This window comes from Asterias rubens, chromosome 20 (genome assembly GCF_902459465.1).
Source record: "Asterias rubens chromosome 20, eAstRub1.3, whole genome shotgun sequence".
Lineage (NCBI taxonomy): Eukaryota > Metazoa > Echinodermata > Asteroidea > Forcipulatida > Asteriidae > Asterias > Asterias rubens.
The window spans coordinates 8,885,614-8,908,218 of record NC_047081.1 but is presented as its reverse complement, the minus strand read 5'-3'; the positions used below and the strand labels follow the sequence as shown (position 1 = coordinate 8,908,218).

Sequence of the window (22,605 nt, the reverse complement as noted above, 5' to 3'; positions counted from 1 at the left end):
GGCACAATCTGATCAACAAAGAATCTAATAAAAACAAATTACTTTCTTTCCAAAATAATTTCCAACAGTTTCAAGAAATTGACCTGATTTCAAAATGTCAACAATTTAAATTAAAAAAAAGTTCACTGTACTCTTTACTAAACTCATTATGGTCAAATTATGATCGGAAGTGTATTTCACAGATTCTGCGTTAAGTAATTATTGAGATGACGGTTACTATAGGTACATCTAATTGTCTAATGATTAACCAAATTTGTTCGGCACAAACGACGGGCACAGACAATATTGACACAAAAATTATGCTTGGGTTTGCATTGCATCCCTAGCAGCATAGGATTACAAACAAAATTAGTTTTCTAAAACGTGAGCTAATAGTGTTGATGGTTTTTGTACGATACTATCCACATTTTGATGTCGTCGCTGTCTGATGTATGTATTTTTGTGGGAAATCTTAACCATATTTCTTTTGAAGTTAACCAGAACCCTTTCTCATGTTTTCTTATGTATGTTTGTTTTTTAGTCGAAAATTTTCTAACCACATTATTTTTTTGGAGGTTAACCAGATTTCTTTCTCTTGTCAACATCAATAACTTCAGAAATATATGCACCATTTTGTGCTCTGTCAAACGCTTTTTATTTTAACAGGAACATTTTTAACCTTTTATTTTTTTGGAAGTTAACCAAATTTCTTTCTTTAAGTCAGCATCAATGACTTCAAAAATATATGCACCGTTCTTCGCTCTGTTAAAGTTTTTTTTTACAGGATTAGCGAGGATAAAATGATCGTTGTTTAATTTTAGTCTAAAACCTTACTGATAATAAAAATCATACAAAGACTTTTTTCCCGATGAAACATCCCCTTCTAGAGTGAATTCATATTCAAGAAAACTGTATCTGAAAATCCTTTAAAAAAACTATATAAAAAAAAAACACTGCAGATTTTGTTTGCTACATCAAAAGCTGAACATGTTGTACGGTGTGTCATTATTTTCTCCCGATGCTCACAACCGATTGAGCCTGAATTTTCACAGGTTTGTTATTTCATGTCTATGGTTGATCCATGAAAGAACAATGTAGATGTAGCTACCTCCATGGTTGATCACACAACAAGAAAAGTGTCTGTGACTACATCGTCAGCTCCTACTAATCCTGAAAAAAAATCTCTTTTTTTTAAAGCGCAAGGCTACGCAAATTCGGTACTATCATTTTTTTTTTTAAGACTAGGGCCCAATTTCATAGAGCTGCTAAGCACAAAAATTTGCTTAGCATGAAGTTTTTGCCTTGATAAAAACAGGATTATCAACCAAATTTCCACGTGGTTTTCAGGGTAAGCAAACAACAGCTGAATACTAGTAACAAGCAATATGTAACAAATGGAAATTTGGTTGGTAATCCTGTTTTTATCGAGGCAGAAATAATTTTATGCTAGGGAAATTTTTGTGCTTAGCAGCTCCATGAAATTGGGCCCAATTATTCACCAGCATTCAACCATAAAGAAACACAGACATGAACTATTCACACTACCCATGCATACATACAGGTGTGTTCTACCTCCATGGTTAGATACAGCAGTGTAACTTCAGTTACCTAGTCACATTAATGGAATGTTATTAGACCATACGTGACCATGCATAGGCAATACATGTCCAACCGTATCCATTTGTTCATTACAAAATCAACCTTTGAGCTATCGAAAAATACACTTGCCAAAACTGATCAGGTTCACTGCACATGGCTAAATCTGATATCACAAAGAGGAATTTTCCAAACAGTCACAATAGAAAACTACTGCTCTACTGAATTTCAAAACACTACTGAAAAATGTTATGAAAAAGAAAACATAAAAAATGAAATTAACAGAACCACAAGGAAGTTGGAGACCATTAGTGCCACTCCCTTTAGGTGCAGAAATTTAAACGTATAAACCATTATACAAAAAGTAATTGGAAACTGCAGGACTTTAATATCAACTGCTTGTTGTGGCCAGTCTTTGTTGACAAATCAAACAGAATCCAGGAGACACAGTTAAATAGGCAATTAAATCCGTTTCTTGGGTTTTTCCCCAATAATTTCTTTCTCTAATTTTGTATCTCTACTGCCACTTGGCCAAACTCAATGTTTAACAAATTTTCAACACTTTTTAACCTTTGATTCTCACATTGTTGAAGATGTAACACAACACTGGTTAAAGAATACTAAAGGCAGTGGACACTATTGGTAATTACCCAAAATATGTATTAGCATAAAACCTTACTTGGTAACAAGTAATGGGGAGAGGTTGATAGTTTAAAACATTGTGAGAAACGGCTCCCTCTGAAGTAACGTAGTTTTCGAGAAAGAAGAAGTTTTCCAAGAATTTGATTTTGAGACCTCAGAATTAGATTTTGAGGTCTCGAAATCAAGCACCTGAAAGCAAACAACTTCTTTTCTTCTTTTATTATTATCTCGCAACTTCGCCGACCAATTGAGCTCAAATTCCCACAGGTTTGTTATTTTATGCATATGTTGAGATACAACAAGTGAGAAGACTGGTCTTTGACAATTACCAATAGTGTCCAGTGTCTTTAATTGATTTTTTTATGTTGTGAACTAAAGCACCTGAGAAACTGTAACAGTCATAATTAGTTGTCCGGCTGGCTAGTTGCAGTGTTGAAAAGCATCCGTATATTGAGTATGAATTAGAATTATATTACTAAGTGCAAAAGCTGACCAACCATTGGAGTGAAAATCTAACTGGTCCTACTGGCAATAGTTAGTGTACAAGTTACGGGCAAACTCCCTGCTTACTACTTTTACCTTTCCTTTTCTGCTTAGATAGAAAACTCTTCTTCATAAATACGCTTGCCGAGCAGCGACAACAAAATCAGTCAGTCTGCTAAGTGTGCTCATGAAATTGTAGTCTTGAGTAGTTTTATTAAAAAATTGTCCACAAAGACCCCCCTCCCACACAATTGTGACCATGTTCAATTAATCCTTTTACAATCCACTGTACTACACCTGTGATTAACAATTGTCTTTTAATTAATTGGAATCTAACCATTGGCATATTTAGTTACACCTTCCCCTTAAACCTCAAGTCTTTAGCATCTTGATACAAATATTGTCCACAAAGAACCCCCCTCCCCCCAAATTTGACCATGTTCAATTAATCCTCTTACAATACACTTGTACACCTGTGATTATAACAATACACATTGTCTTTTAGCTAATTGGAATCCAACCATTGGCAGATTTAGTTTCACCTTCTCCTTAAACCTCAAGTCTACTGACCCTGTTTTAAATTTTTCTAGTTTTTCCTACCTCCCTGGGTTCTCTACATCGAAGGCCAACTTTGCTGTGTTGCTTTTATTCAATCTTTATTGTCCATATTCTCTTGCTATAGTTGCAATACTAGTAGACAGTATGTGATCTGCGGTTAGTAGCTAACTACTACATATCATTGCACTGTATCAGGTAGACAGTTCTTCCCATCCACATCATTTTAAAATCTAATAATAGAGATCATTTTCCATTAAAATAACGGCGGTACATTTTATGACCACATAGAATAATGACTGGATTATAGTAAGCTTTTGCTAGCTTAGACTTCTGCAACCCAAAGCGGTAAAAGGTAATTAAAAAAAAAAAAGCTCATTAAAAATTCACCTTGTAGTTTTTACACGTACACCATCCAGCAATGTAATGTAAAATATTAATGATCTGTCAACAGAACGAGCAATACATCAGAGCCTGAATCAACACGACAGCGCCGTCTTCAAGATGAATATAAAGATATTGAGCTGGATGACCTGGACATCATCGCTACCTTGGGTATCGGTGGATTCGGAAGAGTCGAGATGGTGAGTTACCATTAACCATGATCCGTTCCCAGAATGGGGCTTTGAATCTTGGTCATCACGGAAAAAAAGAAGAAGAAAATTACACTCCAGATCACCCCAAGAAGATGTTTAATTAAATAATGTCAGGCCTCGAAATATTCCCACAGCAATTGCCTTTGGTGCCCTCTACAAGTATCCAGTACAAACAAACATTTAATTATTATTATTATTTATTCGTCATTTAAACACATATAAAATACAAACAAAACCAAAGCCACCAGGGACAATATGCCCGGAATTAAACAAGTTTACCGAAAATCTCTAGCCCAAAAGCTTTCAACTCCAATATTTTTTGGCCAAAAGTAGAAGTGCCCCTACCAGAGGGAAGTTACTGTGCCCCTTGTAAAGTGTCATAAGTGTCATAATGGGGTTCAAACCATAGTCATCACGGAACAATAAAATGAAAAATACAACCAGATCACCCCAAGCGAAATGCTCCATTAATTAATGACCAAAATAGGTTTTGAACCACGGTCATCACGGAACAACAAAATAAAAAATGAGACCTCAAATCACACCAAGCGAATGCTTCATTAAAATTGCAACCAAAATTTGCTAAAAATCTGACTTAAACTGAACCAATACAACTGTTTTCATCTCTGTGATCATCTTCTTTTTTTTTAAGGTGCAAGTTGCAGGTGACAAGCAAACCTACGCCCTTAAATGTCTCAAGAAATATCACATCGTGGAGACAAGACAACAGGAGCACATCTACTCTGAGAAGAAGATCATGATGCACTCCAACAACCCCTTCATTGCAAAGTAAGATTTTGCAGACAAAGTTGATTGAATTCAATGGGCCATATTTTTGACCGCGTAGGGGGCGCTCTCAATCACATCCGGGGGGTATATTCATATATACCTTAAACAGTTTATAAAGACTGGAACACATTACCACCACAGACATCATATCCATCACAGACAATGAGACTTTTAAAGGAGCCGTTTAAAACCCACCTCTAAAGCAACTAAGAACTACAGCGCAACAAAAGAACGCCTGCAGGACAAATCGTGTATACCCCAGGAAGTGATAAAAATACTCTTGAGCGCGCCCTCATGCGGTAAAAAATATGGCGCATTCAGTAAACATTCATTAAAAGGTGGCAGTTACAGAGACATGTAAAGGTATTTACAATAACTCAACTCTGAAGAACAAAGTAATGCCTCAAATGAAGCAGATATTTACGATCAAAGGTCTCAACGTTTTCAATTGTTTTTCCTGGCAAGAAACAACCCTTGTCTTGCACAGCTGGGTATTTTAAAACAAAAAGCGTTGTTAAAATATAACATGTTTTAAACAAAAACTTAAATTCGAATTTCACTTGTTTCTTTTGAATCACCCACCCACAATTTTGAAAACAAGAAGAGACTTTTTGATTATGTTTTTTAACATAGACTATTCCAGACTATTGTAATCCAAAAAAAATTATATAATTGGGGTCTCAAAATATTCATCACTGCAATTACCTATCATTCTGAAATTTTGTTTATACTCAGAGCCTTGAGTACCTTGTTTGGTAGATATGTTCGCTATATAAGGCTTCGATATTATTATTATTATTATTATTATTATTATTCAAAGTTAAAACTACATTTCTTTCTACAGGTTGTATAAGACATTTACAGACAGCAAGTATGTGTACATGTTGATGGAGGTTTGTCTAGGAGGGGAACTGTGGACCATCCTTAGAGACAGGTAAGATCAATCCCTAAACCCCCCCCCCACTTTTTCCAGAGAAAAAATCTACCTCCATCAAGAGAACAGTGTTGTAGTCAAGTTAAGTATCAAGTACTGCCGAGCCCGAATAGTACTCCAGTATGGATACTTGGGTCTGAGTGTGTGAATTAAGGGGCCGATTTCACAAACTGCTCTGGTTTATCTTAACTACAAATCAATCGGAAGTGTTGTTTTGAAGCTTTGCATGGTGTTTCACAAACTGCTCTGGTTTATCTTAACTACAAATCAATCGGAAGTGTTGTTTTGAAGCTTTGCATGGTGTTTCACAAACTGCTCTGGTTTATCTTAACTACAAATCAATCGGAAGTGTTGTTTTGAAGCTTTGCATGGTGTTTCACAAACTGCTCTGGTTTATCTTAACTACAAATCAATCGGAAGTGTTGTTTGAAGCTTTGCATGGTGTGGAGAAACAGGAAGAAACTATAAATAAATAGTAAACTTAAATGTTGGCTCTTTTCTGTTGGCTCTGAAAAGAGCCGGTTGGGTCTCGACGTTTCAAACAGTATACTCTGCTCATCTTCAGGAGAAGACGAGCAGAGTGTAAGCCTACATGTATACTGTTCGCGACCCAACCGGCTCTTCTCAGAGCCAGCACTCACACAAAAGAGATTTACACATAGTTGTACCCGCAAGTTTACTATTTATTTAAAGTTTCTTCTAAAATAAATCGTAGCTGCTAAAAGTAAAGTGTGATGTCACAATACAAATCACTATGGTAATACAGACAGTTTGTCTAGCATGTCTTGCGATGAATGTTATTGCTTAGTGAAATCGGCCCCTGATATCCAAGTCCAAAAGCTGGGTACCTAAAACGATACATGTACTTACAAGAACAAGTGTGTGTACCATCAAAGCCGTACTTATTGTTGTAGTAGGGCCTACTCAAGTCAGGTTCCAAGTACAAGAACACTGCTGCAACACTACATGTACATGTAATGCAAAATAAATCCCCCCCCCCTTCCACAGAAGTGAAGTAGACTTCCTTTTTATAATAATTTCGCTTTGCCTCACAAGGACCTTACCTCAGAGATAAGAATAATCAAACATTGAGATTATCAATCCTTGTAATTTAAACTCCGCTTGTTCGTCTACTTTTTTCCCTGTTTTTTCAGAGGGTCGTTTGATGATCACACTGCCCGCTTCTGCATAGCATGTGTGGTGGAGGCCTTCTCATATCTCCATGGTAAAGGAATCGTGTATCGTGACCTCAAACCAGAAAACCTCCTTTTAGACGCCAGAGGAAATGTCAAAATGGTGAGATATTTACAGGATTCTTTCTAAAGATTCCCATTGAGTATAAGGACCTTGTCACACAAGACAACCTTTTTACCTTCTTAGATTCCAGAGGGAATGTGAAATTGGTAAGATGATTGCTAGATTCCTAATGAGTGTTTAAAGGCAGTGGACACTTGGTAATTACTCAAAATAATTATTAGCATAAAACCTTGCTTGGTAACGAGTAATGGGGAGCTGTTGATAGTATAAAACATTGTGAGAAACTGCCCCCACTGAAGTGATTTCGAGACCTCAGAATCACACTTTGTGTGACAAGGGTGTTTTTCTTTCATTATTATCTCGCAACTTGGACGACCAATTGAGCTCAAATTTTCACAGGTTTGTTATTTTATGCATATGTTGAGATACACCAAGTGAGAAGACTGGTCTTGGACACCTACCAATAGTGTCCAGTGTCTTTAAGGGCATTGTCCCCTGTGGCACCTTTGGAGGCAAACTACTGCAGTGCTTGCTACAGAACCACTTTGTTTGCACATGAATCAACCCCGGTTCATACTTAACTGCCAATGTGAATGCGATACAAATTTTGACGTCACAAATTCGCACAAAATAATTTGCAACAGTTGAAATGAGTTCAACTGCTGCGAAACATTCGCTGCAAAAACAGCCATGTGATGTAAAAAATGTCCTTTGTGTTTCTGGTACACATGCATGACAAGCACCCTTGTTTACAGGTTTCCTCAGGATTGCGAGCTACAGTGATTAAAGCCATTGGACCCTTTCGGTAAACAGTATTGCCCAAGGCCCACACTTCGTGTATCACAACTTCTATATCAAATAACAAACCTGTGAAAATTTAGGCTCAATGATATTGTTTTACTGTTTCTCAAAAAGTAAAGCATTTCATGGAATAATATTTCAAGAGAAGTCTTTCACCACTACCTTCTGTAAACCCTGTAAGTTATTTGTAAATCTGTGAGCTTTTATTTTTTTTCCTGTACCGAAAGGGTCCAATGGCTTTAAGTTCACTTATGAGACCATCCTTGGTTTCATTACCAAACATTTCCAATAATAATAATAATAATAATAATAATAATAATAATAATAATAATAACAATAATAATAATAAAAGTAATGACTTTTCAATTTCAAAACCTCTTGAACAGGTGGACTTTGGGTTTGCAAAGTCGATTGGTTTCGGGCGTAAGACTTGGACATTTTGCGGCACTCCAGAGTACGTCGCTCCTGAGATCATTCTGAATAAGGGTCACGACTTTGCGGCCGACTACTGGTCGCTAGGAATTCTTATATTTGAGCTTCTCACCGGCAAGTAAGTCATTTAATAGATAATATTATATAACACCCAAGCAGATCCTTGCCATTTGATTGGAGGATTGTCCGTCACGTGATAGCAAATAAAAGTACCATTGCACGCTGAGTCACTCACCGTGCTTTTTCGTTCCATCCGAAAAGTACCATTGCACGCTGGCACACTGCCAGCGTGCAATGGTACTTTTCGGATGGAACGAAAAAGCTGAGTAAAAACATCACTGCGTGCGCGTGTCTTTGGTAACGCAGCAGGTGTTACTGCAAGAAGGCATAGTAAAATTACTAGCATTCGGCATCTACAGTTGAAATTGTTTGTTTTGAAAGTTGTTTCTTTCAATCAAAATGACAAAGTTCTACTTGGATGTTATATAAAACAAATAATGAATGTTTTTCATTCGTGCAATGGTGCGAATATGTTCATTCGTTGAAAGCTGGAATGTTCCATTCAACTCGGCTCCGCCTCGTTGAATAGAACATTCCATCTTTCAACTCATGAACATATTCGCACCATTGCACTCATAAACATTCATTATGTGTATAATATTGCATTGGGGATATTCATTGTGGTTTTACCCATACACCGTTGTGTGTTGGCACTGTATACTCAGTACTTTCCCCCGAGTTCTGTGAACAAAATCACAGGCATATTACTCAGGTCACCAGGTGGGATTCGAACCTTTGAAATTCTGGAGAAATGTCTTACCGAGACTGCCTCTGGCTACCGGGCAATCTCTCGGTGGTCTAGTTGGTAGTATAAAGTAAGTCATTATTACCAGATCAACTGGAGTCAGCATTATTTAGTAACTTGAGACCAATGTTATCATAAGAATTTGATAATTGCCAAATCAACTCAAGTCAATTTACCGTAGAAAGTTGATCATTACCATAGCGAATTGAACATAATCAACAGCTCTCTATTGCTCATTACTAAGTTTTTTTTAATTTGACAATTATTTGAGTAATTACCAACAGTTAACTTTGTTATTTATTTTCCTCTTCAGCCCACCCTTTACATCCTCCGATCCAATGAAGACCTACAACATCATCCTCAAGGGAATCGACATTGTGGAATTCCCAAAGAAAATCTCCCGCAGTGCAGCCCTCTTGATCAAACGACTCTGTCGTGACACTCCGGCCGAGAGGCTTGGCTACCAGAAGAATGGAATCTTGGACATCAAGAAGCACAAGTAAGATGCATAACCATGACAACCTAATCAAGCCATTTATTTTAGCCCAGTTTAACAATAAACTGAGGGTGTTTACTGTTTATATCATTTTTAAAGGGCGAGAGTCATTGCTGACAAAAAAGTATGAATTTTAGGAGATGTGTAGAAATGGTAACCCCTGGGGTTTAAATGTCAGTTTTGAAAAATCTTTGAGAACGACCCTGATCTCTATAATTGCATTATACAGGGGTGTAGACAACCCATATATCCACGAGTAGCAACTGCCCTATCCACTTACTGAAGCTACTTCTATAATTAATGAATCAATTAATTAATTTCTTATCAATTTGACAGGTGGTTCCAGGGATTTGACTGGGAAGGTTTGAAGAAGCAGACGATCATCCCTCCCATACTGCCCAGGGTATGCGTTTCTTATTCTGCTTCTTATCATAATGGGCAGTCGGGTTGGCTCAGTAGTTTCTTTCCCTGCCTTTCACCTCTGTGGACACCGGTTTGATTCCCTGACTGAAGCCTTGCATGTGCATTGTGTATTCAGTCCCTACCTGAATGGGTTTTTCAATTAGGGGTTTTCGTTAAAGGCAGTGGACACTATTGGTAATTACTCAAAATAATTATTAGCATAAAACCTTTCTTGGTGACGAGTAAAGGGGAGAGGTTGGTGGTATAAAACATTGTGAGAAACAGCTCCCTCTGAAGTGCCATAGTTTTGGAGAAAGAAGTAATTTTCCACGAACTTGATTTCGAGACCTCAAGTTTAGAACTTGAGGTCTCGAAATCAACCATCTAAACGCACACAACTTCGTGTGACAAGGGTGTTTTCTTCTTTCATTATTATCTCGCAACTTGATGACCGATTGAGCTCAAATTTTCACAGGTTTGTTATTTTATGCATATGTTGAGATACACCAACTGTGAAGGCTAATCTTTGACAATTACCGATAGTGTCCACTGCCTTTAATACTAGTACCCAGTACATCTTGTATTTGTATTCTGTTGTGGTGTTTTCTCTTTAGGTCATTTCAATGGTTGATTTGCATATTGTTGACTTGTATATTTATCTTTTAAAATTGTATTCTATATTTCTTCTATATAATTTGTATACCCATAAGTTTAGGTCATTTCAATGGTTGATTTGCATATTATTGTTGACTTGTATATTTATCTTTTTAAATGTTATTTTATACTTCTATATAATTTTACCTTGTTTATATATTTTCACGTGTTTTGTTTACCCTTTGTTTTTTTGCTGTGTGCTTTCTGACTTTTGTTCTACTTCATTGCTTTTGTTACACTTAGTTGCCTGTTCATGTTTGTTCTGTTGTCATTTAGCCTTCAAAAAAGACTAGAACTGTCAGACCATTAATTTGTTTTGCTTTTGCTATGGTTTTCACAAACATTTAAATATTAAGTTTAAATATTCAAGAATGTTTGTTAATGCTTTCTTGATTCTTACATGATGGTATCTGTTAGTGACAGTTAAACCCTGTTGGTTATCAATATATAGTACGTAAATTAAAATAAATAACTAAATAAGTAATTATTGTTTGTTACATAAAGAATCAGAATCGTACACTTTTACTAATTCCACTCTCTGGTGAATATTTGTGTTTTGTTCTCAGATACGATCCTGTGACGATGCAAGTAACTTTGATAATTACGGCAAAGATCTTGAAGTCCCTCCTGATGAGCTTTCTGGATGGGATGAGAACTTCTAAGATCTTCTCTTAATACTGCTCAAGACGTCTTAACGTCTTGGAATCAGGAAAATAAAGAAACGACTACAGGGGCCGATTTCACAAAGAGCTAAGATTGATCTTAACTGCAAGTCAATCGTGGTTGCTTAGTAAAGTGAGATGTCACAATACAAATTATGGTATTACTGACAAATCGTCTTATGATGGATTTTATTGCTTAGTGAAATCTAGCCTAGGACTGAAGAGAGGAGAATTTTCTATGTTTTTTTTTTTTTTTTTTTTTTTTTTTTAAATAAGGTGCTTAGTTCAACAAGACGACAATGCAATATAAGAATGATTTGAAAATTCTTGTTTTTAAGTTCAGGCACCAAAAACATGATTTTTAAGTAGTTCTTGAGAGGTAGTTTCACCTTTTAGGGGAGGGGGGGGGGCATAGAAATTGGAGAGGAAATGAAGATTGGTATGTACTTGGAAATGCTGGTTGTTAATACTAAAAAAGTAAGAAATAATGCCGGGAGTTACAGGGTTCTCCACATGGTTTTTCAAAACTGGACAGGTTGTTTTTTATGTTTGGTCGTTCGGCCTCAGCACGCTGTTTTGAAACGTGACCTTTGGAACGTTCGCTACTTTGTGTTTATCTTGGTTTTAAGACTTCTACAGTGCAATTTTGGTGAAAAGTGTATCAATCAAAATTTGGACCTGTCGGCACGCACTCCATGCGTGTCAACCGATATGATAGCTTGCACATGGCAAAACCTTGACTTGATTTGGAAGAAGGAAGATTAGTCAGTCAACTACTCCTGGTTTGTGCACTCCGTGTTTTCAGGTTCCAGCAATAGGACCGTATTGAATATGATGTCACCGTTCAAATATCTGCCCTACAACATGGCATCTTTGCACGCGTGCGTGTGTGTGTGTGGGCTTGATGTGCCGCAGAAATCAAACTGGGAATTCTGCGTGCGTCATTGATGTACATGTACGTATTTGGACGCGCATATGGTTTGCCCAACAAAATGGCGACTTTCATAGCAACAAAGTGGTTATTCAACACTGTCTGTTCTGTCGAATCTCATTCACTGTCAAACACACGAGTCGGAAAGTGATGCCTCATGTTTTTGTCCACAGCCCTAGATACAATTGACATTTAACAATATCCCAAAAAACAAAAAAAGTTTGATCTTATTTCTACTGTCTGAGTGAATCTGTGAAACCGTTTTGTCGTCTTGTTAGCTCTTTTTGGAAACGTCTTTTATTATGTCTCGGGTACTTTTTGTAAAATATTTGTGTATATTATTGTACATGTTTTACTAATTTTAATAATGCGACTGTAGTGTACATGTGTTTGTGTCAAACGGTGGGTACAATACAAGTGGAAAGAAAAAATAAAATACTGGGCAACATTTGATCTTTAATAACACATTAAAAAAAAATGCTGTAACGAATTGTACTTTCTGTAGAAACCACAAAGTATTTTTTATGTTTTTTTTCAATATATATGTCTTTCACTCGATCGTTAAGTGTTTCAAGAAATGGTGACAAAGAAAAGTAGTGCTTAATTGCTCAAAATAATTGTTAGCATTAAAACTTACTTGGTAACAAGCATCAGAGAGCTGTTGATAGTACATTGTATAAAACATTGTGAGAAATGGCTCCCTCTGAAGTAACGTAGTTTTCGAGAAAGAAGTAATTTTAAACAAAGTAATTTTCCACAAATTTGATTTCGAGACCTCAGAGTTAGATTTTGAGGTCCTGAAATCAAGCATCTGAAAGCACTTAACTTCGTGTGAAAAGGTGTTTTTTCTTCCATTATTACCTCGCACATTCGACAACCAATTTCCACAGGTTTGTTATTTTGTGCATGTTGAGATACACCAAGTGAGAAGACTGGCCTTCGACAATTACCAAAGGTGTCTAGTGTCTTTAAATAATAGAACAAAATATAAAATTCAGTGGGTGTTTTTACTATTTAAATTTGCTCTTCCATTTTTTGAATTGCATAGTATGATGAAAAATTGTGATTTATACTTCAGTATGTGCTCTCCTTTATATCAAATACTGCAGATCTTTTCAAAACCAATATTTCCGGTTAGATTTTGCAAGTCGTTCTGCACAAACCAATTTGCAGTTGAGATTTATTTTGAGATTTTGACGAGAGTATGGTCTTATTCCAGAGAGCTGTTTATGCACAAAAAGTTGCTAAGCACAACAAAATTGTGCTTATCAGAATACAGTTACCAGCCAAACTTCCATGTCTGACTGTCAAATGGCTGGTTTCCTACTCATACCCGCTAAGCAGAAATTTGTGCTTAAGCAGCTCTAATTTCATAGAGCTGCTTAAGCAGAGAATAGTGCTTAACATTTCTCTGCTGAGCAATAATGAGCAGGATACCAGTCACAAATGGTGCATGTGAAATAGTACTTTGGTTGGTTACCTTATTGTGCCGAGCATAATTTTTTGTTATGCTACGCTACTTTTTGTGCTTTAAAAAGCAGCTCTATGAAATTTGGTCCTGTAGTGGACTATACAACTGTACATAGTAAGTGTGTGGTTTAATCTAAACCACTAATAATGTCTTTGGGGTTCTTGTAAGGTCATGGTTTAAGACTAATTATGGTAAATTTGTTTTTGGTCAACACGTTAAGAATGGGTAAGAATTTTATCGTATTGTAATTTTTGTTTGAAACAGACATTCAACTCATTTTATTTCATTTTCTCTTTCGACAAAAGCAGCAGATCTTGATTTTAGTTTGCATAGTGGCAGATGCAATTATTGATACCATTGCTCAGCCTATATAACTAATTTACTACCATAAATTTAGATTAAAATGCAGACATGTTCTCACAATTTCATTTCATTAACTTTCGGACAGATTTGTTTTTCGGAACACAAAAGAAATAGTTTCACTAAAAACCCAATTTTTGCATCCTTGAAATCTGGATGAATCTTTGCGATGTTTAACCCCAAACTAAATTGTAAATTATTTCTCTGTAAATAATTAATATTACATGTTTTTCGGTGTTTTTGACAAATATAATATATATTTTTTATATGTATTTAACCATTTTTCTGGGAGTTATTTCAAGGAACAAATTCAATCCGTTAAAGCAAAATAATAAAGTAATTTAATTGTATTTAAACGGTATTAATGGAAACAAATCTTTTAAAAAAAATGTATGAATATTCAGAAAATTGTGCTGTTTACTGACTTCACACTTTGAACAAAAAGCAAGTGTTTTCCAGTTTTTATTCCATTTCTTCAGGAGGTCTGTCTGGTACCACAGACTCCATTCCATATTAAAACCTTTGTAATACATGTGTTGGGCTACTACAACTACCAGTCTGCTCATACTGTCTTTAACAAAGTTATTTATATTTGCAAATTCTCAATAACCTCGATATATGTGTAATTTTTGTTTTGCCTTACAAATATAATTGGGCGTTAAGTTGGATATTAAAATAGTTTAACAAAATCGGAAAGTATTCTGTGGTTTGTTTGTGATTTATTTTTTATTTTTATATATTTTTTTTTTCAGATACCTTGCTCTTTTACTCCTTTGCTACCGATCCCCCTCTGTTTCCTTTCTACTTCTTGACGTCGTCTTGGAATCTTCCTTCTTGGAGCTGGTTTTTATAGAAGTGACTTTCCTCATTTTGATGAGGTTTACGTGTCTGGCTGTACCGTCCCATTCTAGGAAAATTCCCAGAGTTTTCTTGTCTGTTAAATCCGGGGCTTCTGATGGCATTAAATATATGTAATAAGATCAAATATTTGGATTTTGTATCATAAGTCACTCTGACAAAGATGCAAGGATAATGGACCTTGCTCCTACATCAGGCCTGGGTTAAAGGTACTGGACACTATTGGTAATTACTCAAAAATAATTGTTAGCATAAAAACTTACATGGTAACGAGCAATGGAGAGCTGTTGATAGTATAAAACATTGTGAGAAACGGCTTCCTTCTGAAGTAATTCCTCGGTAAAAATATTTAAATTGATCTTGAGACCTCGCGTGCGAGGTCTTAAAATGAGCCCACTACACTATCCACTTTCGCTCACTGACATCTTGGGCCAAGACTACCACTCTGCACAAACCCACCTAAGCCACACGTATTGAACAGATTCTCTTCCGATGTCATCGTTGTTCTGATAACGTCTTCTCTTGCTGCGTGCTGTCTTCCTTTTCTTGACTTCATTCCCTGAATGATGTCAATCTGTTCCAGCTCCTCGTCAAAACGGTGCAAGTAACTGTTCAATCACAAACAAACAATCAAAAGAAATTTATAAAGCGCCAAAATCAAAGGTTTGCTCTAAGGCACTGATGCATGGGCACAAACAGGATAATTCATGATACACTTCCTGAAACAGGTGAGCTTTCAGGAGTGTCTTGAATGTATGCAGTGAGGTGGTATCTCTCTTGTTTCAGATTCTGGGTCCATATACAAAAGAATGATCTACCGGCAAAAGAGACACAATGGGTTTTAAAAACGAATTATTCAGAGCCGTAAAGTCTCGTGAAAACCATCTCTGCCCACACAGGTACCCATTTTACCCCAGGGTCGAGGGAAGCTCGTTGTTAAGGGTCTTGCTCACGGACACCAATGTCACAACCGGGATTCGAACTCAGACTCTGCTGAACAGAAACCCCAGAGCTCGAGTTCAGCGCTCTTATCCGTTTGGCCACGACACCCTACAATAGAGAGACAAGATATAATGTTTCGCCCGTGAGGATAATCATTACCTCTCCATCATCTGGCTGAGATCTAGTCTGCTGTACTCCGTTTTCTCTGGATCAAGGTTCTCATGAAACCAGGACAGTTTTTCCACTAGGATTCCCATCTTTAACGACGTCTCATTGTGAACTCTAAAGAAAAGGGGAACAAAAAGAAATAATTAAAATATCATGAAAAGCCCATGGTCTGAACATCCAAGAAGGAAACTACCAATACCCTTCTTGTCTTTGCCTTTGCTTTTTTTTTCACAGGTTAATCCCCTTTTTAGTCTGCTTAGCTCACTATTTAATTACTTTATTAGAATCTAGACAAGTTCAAAACTAATTTATTTCAAAGCAAATGTTTTGAACACCTCTCACTTGTTTGTTATTTGACTCTGTTTTTTGTTTATTATTTATTTTAACTTTGTGCAACCCCTGGGTTACCCATGACTTGCCAATATTTATTCAAATGATGGTTTATTTCGAGTGGCATTTCATTTTTCCATTCCTCTCTCTGAATTCATAGTGGTGTAGAGACAATCCTGTCTGTCAAAAAAATTATACCTTCCGATTCTGTCCTTCCGCATAACTCCTCCAGTGATCTTCATGGCCTTCCGGCTATTCGGATGTAATACTTTGACCTGCTTGACAAGCTTGGCCTTGACCTTTCCTGACTTCGGCTGTGAAAACATTAAATTAAAGGGTGAAAAAAGGGTCACCAAACACCATGGTCATTGGTATGTACAGTAAGAACGTTTGCCTGGGCCGGGGTCTGCCAGGGCAACAAAATCCATCTTATCTTAAATCCATCTTATCTTACCCCACCATGGACTGGTCGAAACACGGTTTTTAAGCCAAGATGGCCTCCGATCCGACCGCTCTCCTTGTAAAGTTTTTTTTTTCTGGTTAAAAATTCAGACTTTTTGTGAAGTTTTGCCATTACATTTATACATATCTGTTTATATATTATTTAAAGCACACATAGTTTCAATAAGTCTTTGGTTTATTTGCTGTTTTTGAGGTATTTGAAAATTAATTGTCGGCGTGTTGCCGGCTTTTACTAGTTTTAGCTTTAATTAAGTAGGACTGCGCGGAAATCCCTGCTTTCACAAGCGCTGATTCTTTGATGACTGCTTGCTTGTGCACGGTAAGCAGCGCCCTGATATTGGGCCCAGTTCCAATTTAAAAACACGACAACATGAATTCATTTGATTTTGATATTCCATTCATGATTTCTAATTCTACCTCCATTATTCAATATAGCCTAAAATAAGAGTAAGATTCACAAACAAACATTTAATAAAAGACATGAAATGAATTGTCAGTGTGTCCAACATGGATGATCATGTCCATGGTGTGGTCTGCATGCACGCAGTCTGTGGTCTGTCCTCTGTAAATAATATTAATAGACAATAATCAATTTGTCACTCACTCAGGGTTCGTTCGTTTAGGGTCGCTTCCCTGGGTCGACCCCGGTGTGTGGCGGTTTTCTTTTCCCAGGACGAGTGTGTGCAGATAATTACCCACGTTCGTCCTGGTAAAAAAAACGCCACGCACCGGGGTCGATCCAGGGGAGCTAAACGAACGCACCCTTCTTTATCAACAATAATGACTCAAAAAGTCGAGTCAAGTCACTGCATTTCTTTTTTAGACTTTAGAGATATTTACACCCAACACTTACCATTATGTGATGAGCAGTAGGATCCGAGCAGTATATAAAGAGAACTGGCTGAAGAATTCACAGTTCATAAAACACATAAATTGACCGAACGAAGAACAATCAGCAAATACACCAGCAACACACACGCACAAGATTCAAGAGATGGGCGCAGCCATTGTAGACCACTCAAGTTTGTCTAAAAAAAAGTACCTGAGAAGTTTTACTGCCTCAAAATTCCCTCATTTATTAAAATAAATTTCATTGGTGCAACAATAAAACATTACATAGTTTGAAATTAAGAATATAAAGTAATTAATTAATCGACTTGGGAAATTATTTAGAAAATGTGTTTATTTAAATTTATATAAAGATAGGGGTGCTTAAAAAAATTAATCGATAGTAAGTTGTCGATAGGTGGCGCTCTTCACCAACATTGCTGAAAACCTACCTGGCGGTTTTTGTTGTAAGTATGAAATTTTGCTATGACAAAATGCACCTAGATTAATTAAATAATCTAAAAACATTACCATTAGTATTGTCCAGAGTTGAGTAAACTATATTTTGCATACGGATATTATGTTTTTTATAAAAATTTCAGGGGTGAAAGCATCAATTCAAATTAGAGAATATTTTAATTATTATTTTATATATTTGACTCGAACTGGCACTGCAAGCAAGCTGCTGATGAGAGTGAGTCGTCAGGTCCAGTGTTGTTATTGATTTTTTTCCCTTTGTAAAAATAATGACCTGAATGCCAACCATATTAAACCATATCAAAATATTTATGTAATGGTTGCACAGTGGTTGCAGTTGGTTAGCAAACAAATTAGGGCGGATAGTTATCCAATACTTTTATAATAAAATAATAATTGTTGGTTGAAGCATGGAGGTAGAATTCTACCTCCATGGTTGAAGGGTATATAAAACCGTATATTTCTGAAAAAGTCAGGGGTGACAGCTTAGGCGGCCTAGGCCCTAACCATAACCATTGCTGTGAAAATAGCTGACACTGCTGGGATCCAGATATTAGGAGGGATATTTGGTAGCCCCCTCTAGATCCAGGCCTCTATACTTCGTTTTTGAAAGGGCAACGGCACCAAGGCATTTTCTCCTTTGGTAAAGGGCAACCTATGAGGAATTTGGAAATTTCTACTGAGGCATTTCATTTTCAAGGGCACCAAGGCATTGACCAGGGGGCATGGAGCCAATTGCCTTTGTCACCTCTGTTCTGTGAAGTATCAGCTGTTAACACTTGTCAAAAAACACTTCAACAAAATTCTCCTCCCTGAAAAAGTCTCTTTTCCTTGGGCCAAAATAAAAAAGTATCTCCGCCCGCTTCCTGTTTTAGAGGCTGGCTCCTTTTTGTTTTCTTCTTTTTTTTTCGGAAAAAAAGGATACATTTTTAACAACCTTGGATGAACATTTTTGTTGTTGAAAATTAGCCCAGTGTCTTAAAAAAAAAAATGTTCCCTAATTGTTTTTTTTTTAAAATAAGGTAGGACGCTAAGCTTGCTTTTTGTTGTTGATCATTGTCATTATTTCTTTTACAGATAGACAGCTGGCTAGCCTCACCATGGCCGTGTTTAGTTCTACCCAGGTTGGCATGTTGATTGTGCTTACAGCGATTGCCGTTCTATACCAAGTTGAGTTAGACTACGATCCTCTTATTGTTCAAGAGAAAGCTGTTGTAGCACGATCACCAGAAGATGTTTTCAAATTTATGTCAGATGTATTCAACTACCCGGAGGTAACTATGGTTTTTTTGTTAGTTTATAAAATTGAAATGATTTTGTGGTGCAATGTCACCGTGGCCGAGCAGTTAAGAGCACCGGAGCACTCGAGCTCTGGTGTTTCTGATCAGCAGAGTGTGGGGTTTGAGTCCCGGTCGTGGTACTTGTGTCCTTTCGAGCAAGACACTTGACCATTAATAGCATTCCCTGGTTATTTTGTGATGATTAAACAGAGTTGAATAGTCTGCAAAAGGTTAAGTTCTCTTATGAGGCATACTTGGTTTCATTACCCAAACAACATAATGATAGAGTAATGTCAATAATTGGATGTTTGTAATCTTCATTATATTCTTAATCTGTTTAAATCTTAAAATGGTCAGTATTTCTTAATGTGGCCTAATATTTAACCTCAAAACACCTTCTAAGGACCCTGTTTCTGGTTAAGGGCACTAGGAAGGTTTTTTTTATTATTATTATTAATAATGTGATCATAATAACCGCTTTCTTTGTGCTGCTGATGTCTTTTAGCATTTTTCTGTTTTCCAGTATTTTCACCCCTTTTATGATATTGCCCAAGAGTGTGCGATTCTTAGTTTTTTCCAGGTCATACGGTGAACGCAGCTTCGCTGACACTGCCTCAACCTTGATGAATAATCTCCCAGATTATCTGAAAAATTATGAATTCTATGATGAGTTAATGATTGCTTTGAAGACGCTCTTATTTAACATTTTATTCATGCATTTTTGTTTGATACCCTATCAGTACATTTTCTATCTTGTATTTGTACATCTTGTATTTGTATTTCGTTGTCTTTATTTTCTCCACAGCGCATAGAGACATGTTTTATCACTAGGTGTTATGTGCTATATAAAAAACGGTTTATTATTATAATATATATATTAATAGTTTATTATTATTGATATATATATATTATTGGTTAATATTATTATTGGTTATCTTCTGTAGGCCTAATATGTAATGATGTAACTTTTTATCAATTTTTCTGCTATTGACTTTTGTCTTTTTTATCTTGCTTTGTATTAGTGCGCAGCACTTTAAGGCTGTTTTGTTGCAATACTGCACTTTATAAGTTTCTTGTAATATTATTAAATTATTGTACAGTCTTATTTCTTTTATTCTCCTTGTACTCATTGTAATATGAATAACACTTTCTTCTCGCAGTGGACGGGCATCATCAAGCGGATAGTACCACTTGACGACTCGTCTCTTGGCGTCGGTAAGACATTCCACATGCACATGTCAGTCCCTATAGGGCTCAAACGATACCACACCGTCGTGCAGTCGTACAAACCGGGCAGCCTTCTTGCGTTGACCATTGACATGGAGTTTCTTCATCCTACCGTTGTCATCGAGGTCAATGAAGATGAACGACCTGGAATGTCAAAGGTCACGATGAGAGTGTATTCCAGTCGAAGGAGCTACTTATTCAGGGTGAGTTCAATTTTTAGTCGCTTCTTTCTTCTATTTCGAGTGGTGTCCTCGGTCAATGATGTTATGGCTGAGTTGTCCCCTGATGTCACTGTCCCTCATGCATGTAGACAAAACGTATTTTTTTAAGGCTAAATTTCCAAACTGTTATACATGTTATATGAATAAAAGACAACAGCCACTTTTTAAAAAGTTATTCAACAATTCTTTCAAAATTTGTGGGTTGAATCCAAATAGTGAAATGCAAATTGATTTACAATCTTATCTTTTTTTTTTTTTTCCATTACAGGGTACCCTTTTGCCGATCTCAAAATTTGTGATAACCGGTCACCTCCAGGGGGCGCTGTTTCATATGAAGCTGTTGATGCAGCAATGATGACGACAATCACTTTCAACGTAGCCTTGGTTCGATTATTTGTAGTTCAGATCGTGTTTTTGTTATTTTCTTTCCCAATAGTGAAATTGGATTCTGAAATGGAGCTATCAAAGTATCCCAAGCTTATCAAGTGTTCACAATATGCCTTGAAATATTTAAAAAAAAAAAAAAAAAATCATGTTTCAGATTTTAAAAATATGTTTTTGCTGTTAGAGTGCTCCATGGTTAGACCTATTTCAGATTACAAAGTGGAAGCCAGAGGAGCGCCTCTGTCTTCTGGACACCCTGTTCTCAATTTGGACTCCATGTTTTATCTGTCATTTTAAAGTAGTGTAAGGGAAGCATTTTGACACCCAGTTTTTTTAAATTCCATGCAAGTTTGAGCACCCTTTTTACGAAACCCTAGCTTGTACCTTGGTTCACACAATGCCTTGAACTATTGAAATATAAAAACACGTCTCTAGATATTATGCTATAAAATCAAGAAAGATTTTAAATTGTTTCTTTTGAACAGAAAGTGTCTTTGACGGATCGATAGTTACAGAATGACTTTTACCTTCGAACAAACGTGAATGCTCAATTCTGATTGGTTGATCCATGGCAACAAGAGTGCGAAATTCACCTGTATTGCATGGCTCATATCACACCCTGTTTCTAATCTGCTTGTCAGCATTGCGCTTATTTAACACCAGCAGTAGGCTTGTAGGTCAGGATCACTGGCCTTTGGGTAGTGTGTTCAGGGTGAATGTTTATATTTTAACTACTGAAAAGAGTCACAGTGAAACCTGCGAGTAGAATTGAGAGATGTTGATTAGTGGGAAATTCACGAATATTTGGTTTGGATGACACCAGAGTATATCTACTTGCCAGGTTAAGTTCTTTAAAGGACTGTCTTTTTTGTTATTTATTTTTTTTATGCAAGTCGCCAGACACACAAGGCCTGAAGGCCACTTCAAGGTGTGGGCTACAATTATTTTTGTCCAGAGGCCTATGGCCTATGCCACCTACTCCTAGGGCTGAAACAGGGTTGCCCCTTTTACAGTCCATACGGATGTATGCTTGGGTATCATCAGTCCGAAGCCTGGTCGGTAGAGCAGAAAGCACTACCTCCCCAATTTTATGTAGCAAGTGTCACAACCGGGATTCGAACCCACACTCTGCTAAACAAACACCATAGCTTGAATCCGGTGCTCTTAACCGCTCGACCATGACACGCCATGTCTTGCTATATATTCTACTACAGCGGAGTAGATGTTTCTAATTTTTTAAGAGACTTCTATGTTCTGTAAAAGAACTGTTCTGCTTTTGAACTACTACGCGGGCGGAAGGTAGATAAATTTGCTGAGACTACTACTTTAGCTTATTGGATCGTTATTAACTGCACTACCGCGGAGTGAGTTCTTAATTGGTCTCAATGTTTTCGACTAGCTTGCTCTAACAGATATTTTTCCGTATTGACATGGAGTTTCTTCATCCTACCGTTGTCATCGAGGTCAATGAAGATGAACGACCTGGAATGTCAAAGGTTTAATAACTAATAATTATTGACATCACATTCAAGAGTTTTGAATTCAACAGTGACAATATTTATTCATTTACAATGATGTTATTC

At 36.7% G+C, this 22,605-nt stretch overlaps 3 protein-coding genes across 4 annotated transcripts in view; 2 read left to right on the top strand and 1 right to left on the bottom strand.

The window, feature by feature from the left end:
- The window catches only part of LOC117303668 (cGMP-dependent protein kinase 1-like), a 61,080-nt gene extending 49,916 nt beyond the window's left edge, over positions 1 to 11,164 (top strand). For both annotated transcript variants that reach the window (XM_033787923.1, XM_033787924.1), the window contains 8 exons: positions 3,710 to 3,839; positions 4,504 to 4,640; positions 5,485 to 5,574; positions 6,729 to 6,870; positions 8,019 to 8,182; positions 9,183 to 9,368; positions 9,702 to 9,768; positions 10,988 to 11,164. In XM_033787923.1, coding sequence (XP_033643814.1) covers positions 3,710 to 3,839; positions 4,504 to 4,640; positions 5,485 to 5,574; positions 6,729 to 6,870; positions 8,019 to 8,182; positions 9,183 to 9,368; positions 9,702 to 9,768; positions 10,988 to 11,083 — 1,012 coding nt within the window. In that variant the 3' untranslated portion in view covers positions 11,084 to 11,164. The remainder of the gene's footprint in view (positions 1 to 3,709; positions 3,840 to 4,503; positions 4,641 to 5,484; positions 5,575 to 6,728; positions 6,871 to 8,018; positions 8,183 to 9,182; positions 9,369 to 9,701; positions 9,769 to 10,987) is intronic.
- A 2,869-nt stretch (positions 11,165 to 14,033) lies between these two features.
- Positions 14,034 to 17,608, bottom strand: LOC117304116 (translation machinery-associated protein 16-like). The gene is made up of 5 exons (XM_033788617.1): positions 17,459 to 17,608; positions 16,342 to 16,457; positions 15,805 to 15,927; positions 15,163 to 15,311; positions 14,034 to 14,797 (listed from the first exon to the last, which is right to left on the bottom strand). The coding sequence occupies exons 1-5, from the start codon at positions 17,459 to 17,461 to the stop codon at positions 14,622 to 14,624; spliced, it is 567 nt and encodes a 188-aa protein (XP_033644508.1). The 5' UTR covers positions 17,462 to 17,608; the 3' UTR covers positions 14,034 to 14,621.
- A 271-nt stretch (positions 17,609 to 17,879) lies between these two features.
- LOC117303848 lies at positions 17,880 to 21,914 on the top strand. Its single transcript, XM_033788237.1, has 4 exons — positions 17,880 to 17,900; positions 18,988 to 19,184; positions 20,351 to 20,620; positions 20,907 to 21,914. Exons 2-4 carry the CDS (start codon positions 19,011 to 19,013, stop codon positions 20,991 to 20,993), a joined length of 531 nt encoding a protein of 176 aa, XP_033644128.1. The 5' UTR covers positions 17,880 to 17,900; positions 18,988 to 19,010; the 3' UTR covers positions 20,994 to 21,914.
- The last annotated feature ends 691 nt before the right edge of the window (positions 21,915 to 22,605 follow it).

Excerpts from the sequence above, each read along its gene's own strand:
- LOC117304116 (XM_033788617.1), bottom strand. Across the intron at positions 15,928-16,341 it reads CGGAAGGACAGAATCGGAAG|AGTTCACAATGAGACGTCGT; the intron begins GTATAATTTTTT and ends CCTTTTCTTTAG. Across the intron at positions 14,798-15,162 it reads GTTCAATACGTGTGGCTTAG|AAGCCCCGGATTTAACAGAC; the intron begins GTGGGTTTGTGC and ends TAATGCCATCAG.
- LOC117303848 (XM_033788237.1), top strand. The coding sequence starts at position 19,011 with ATGGCCGTGTTTAGTTCTACCCAGGTTGGCATGTTGATTGTGCTTACA. Across the intron at positions 19,185-20,350 it reads ATGTATTCAACTACCCGGAG|TGGACGGGCATCATCAAGCG; the intron begins GTAACTATGGTT and ends TTCTTCTCGCAG. Across the intron at positions 20,621-20,906 it reads GAAGGAGCTACTTATTCAGG|GGTACCCTTTTGCCGATCTC; the intron begins GTGAGTTCAATT and ends TTTCCATTACAG.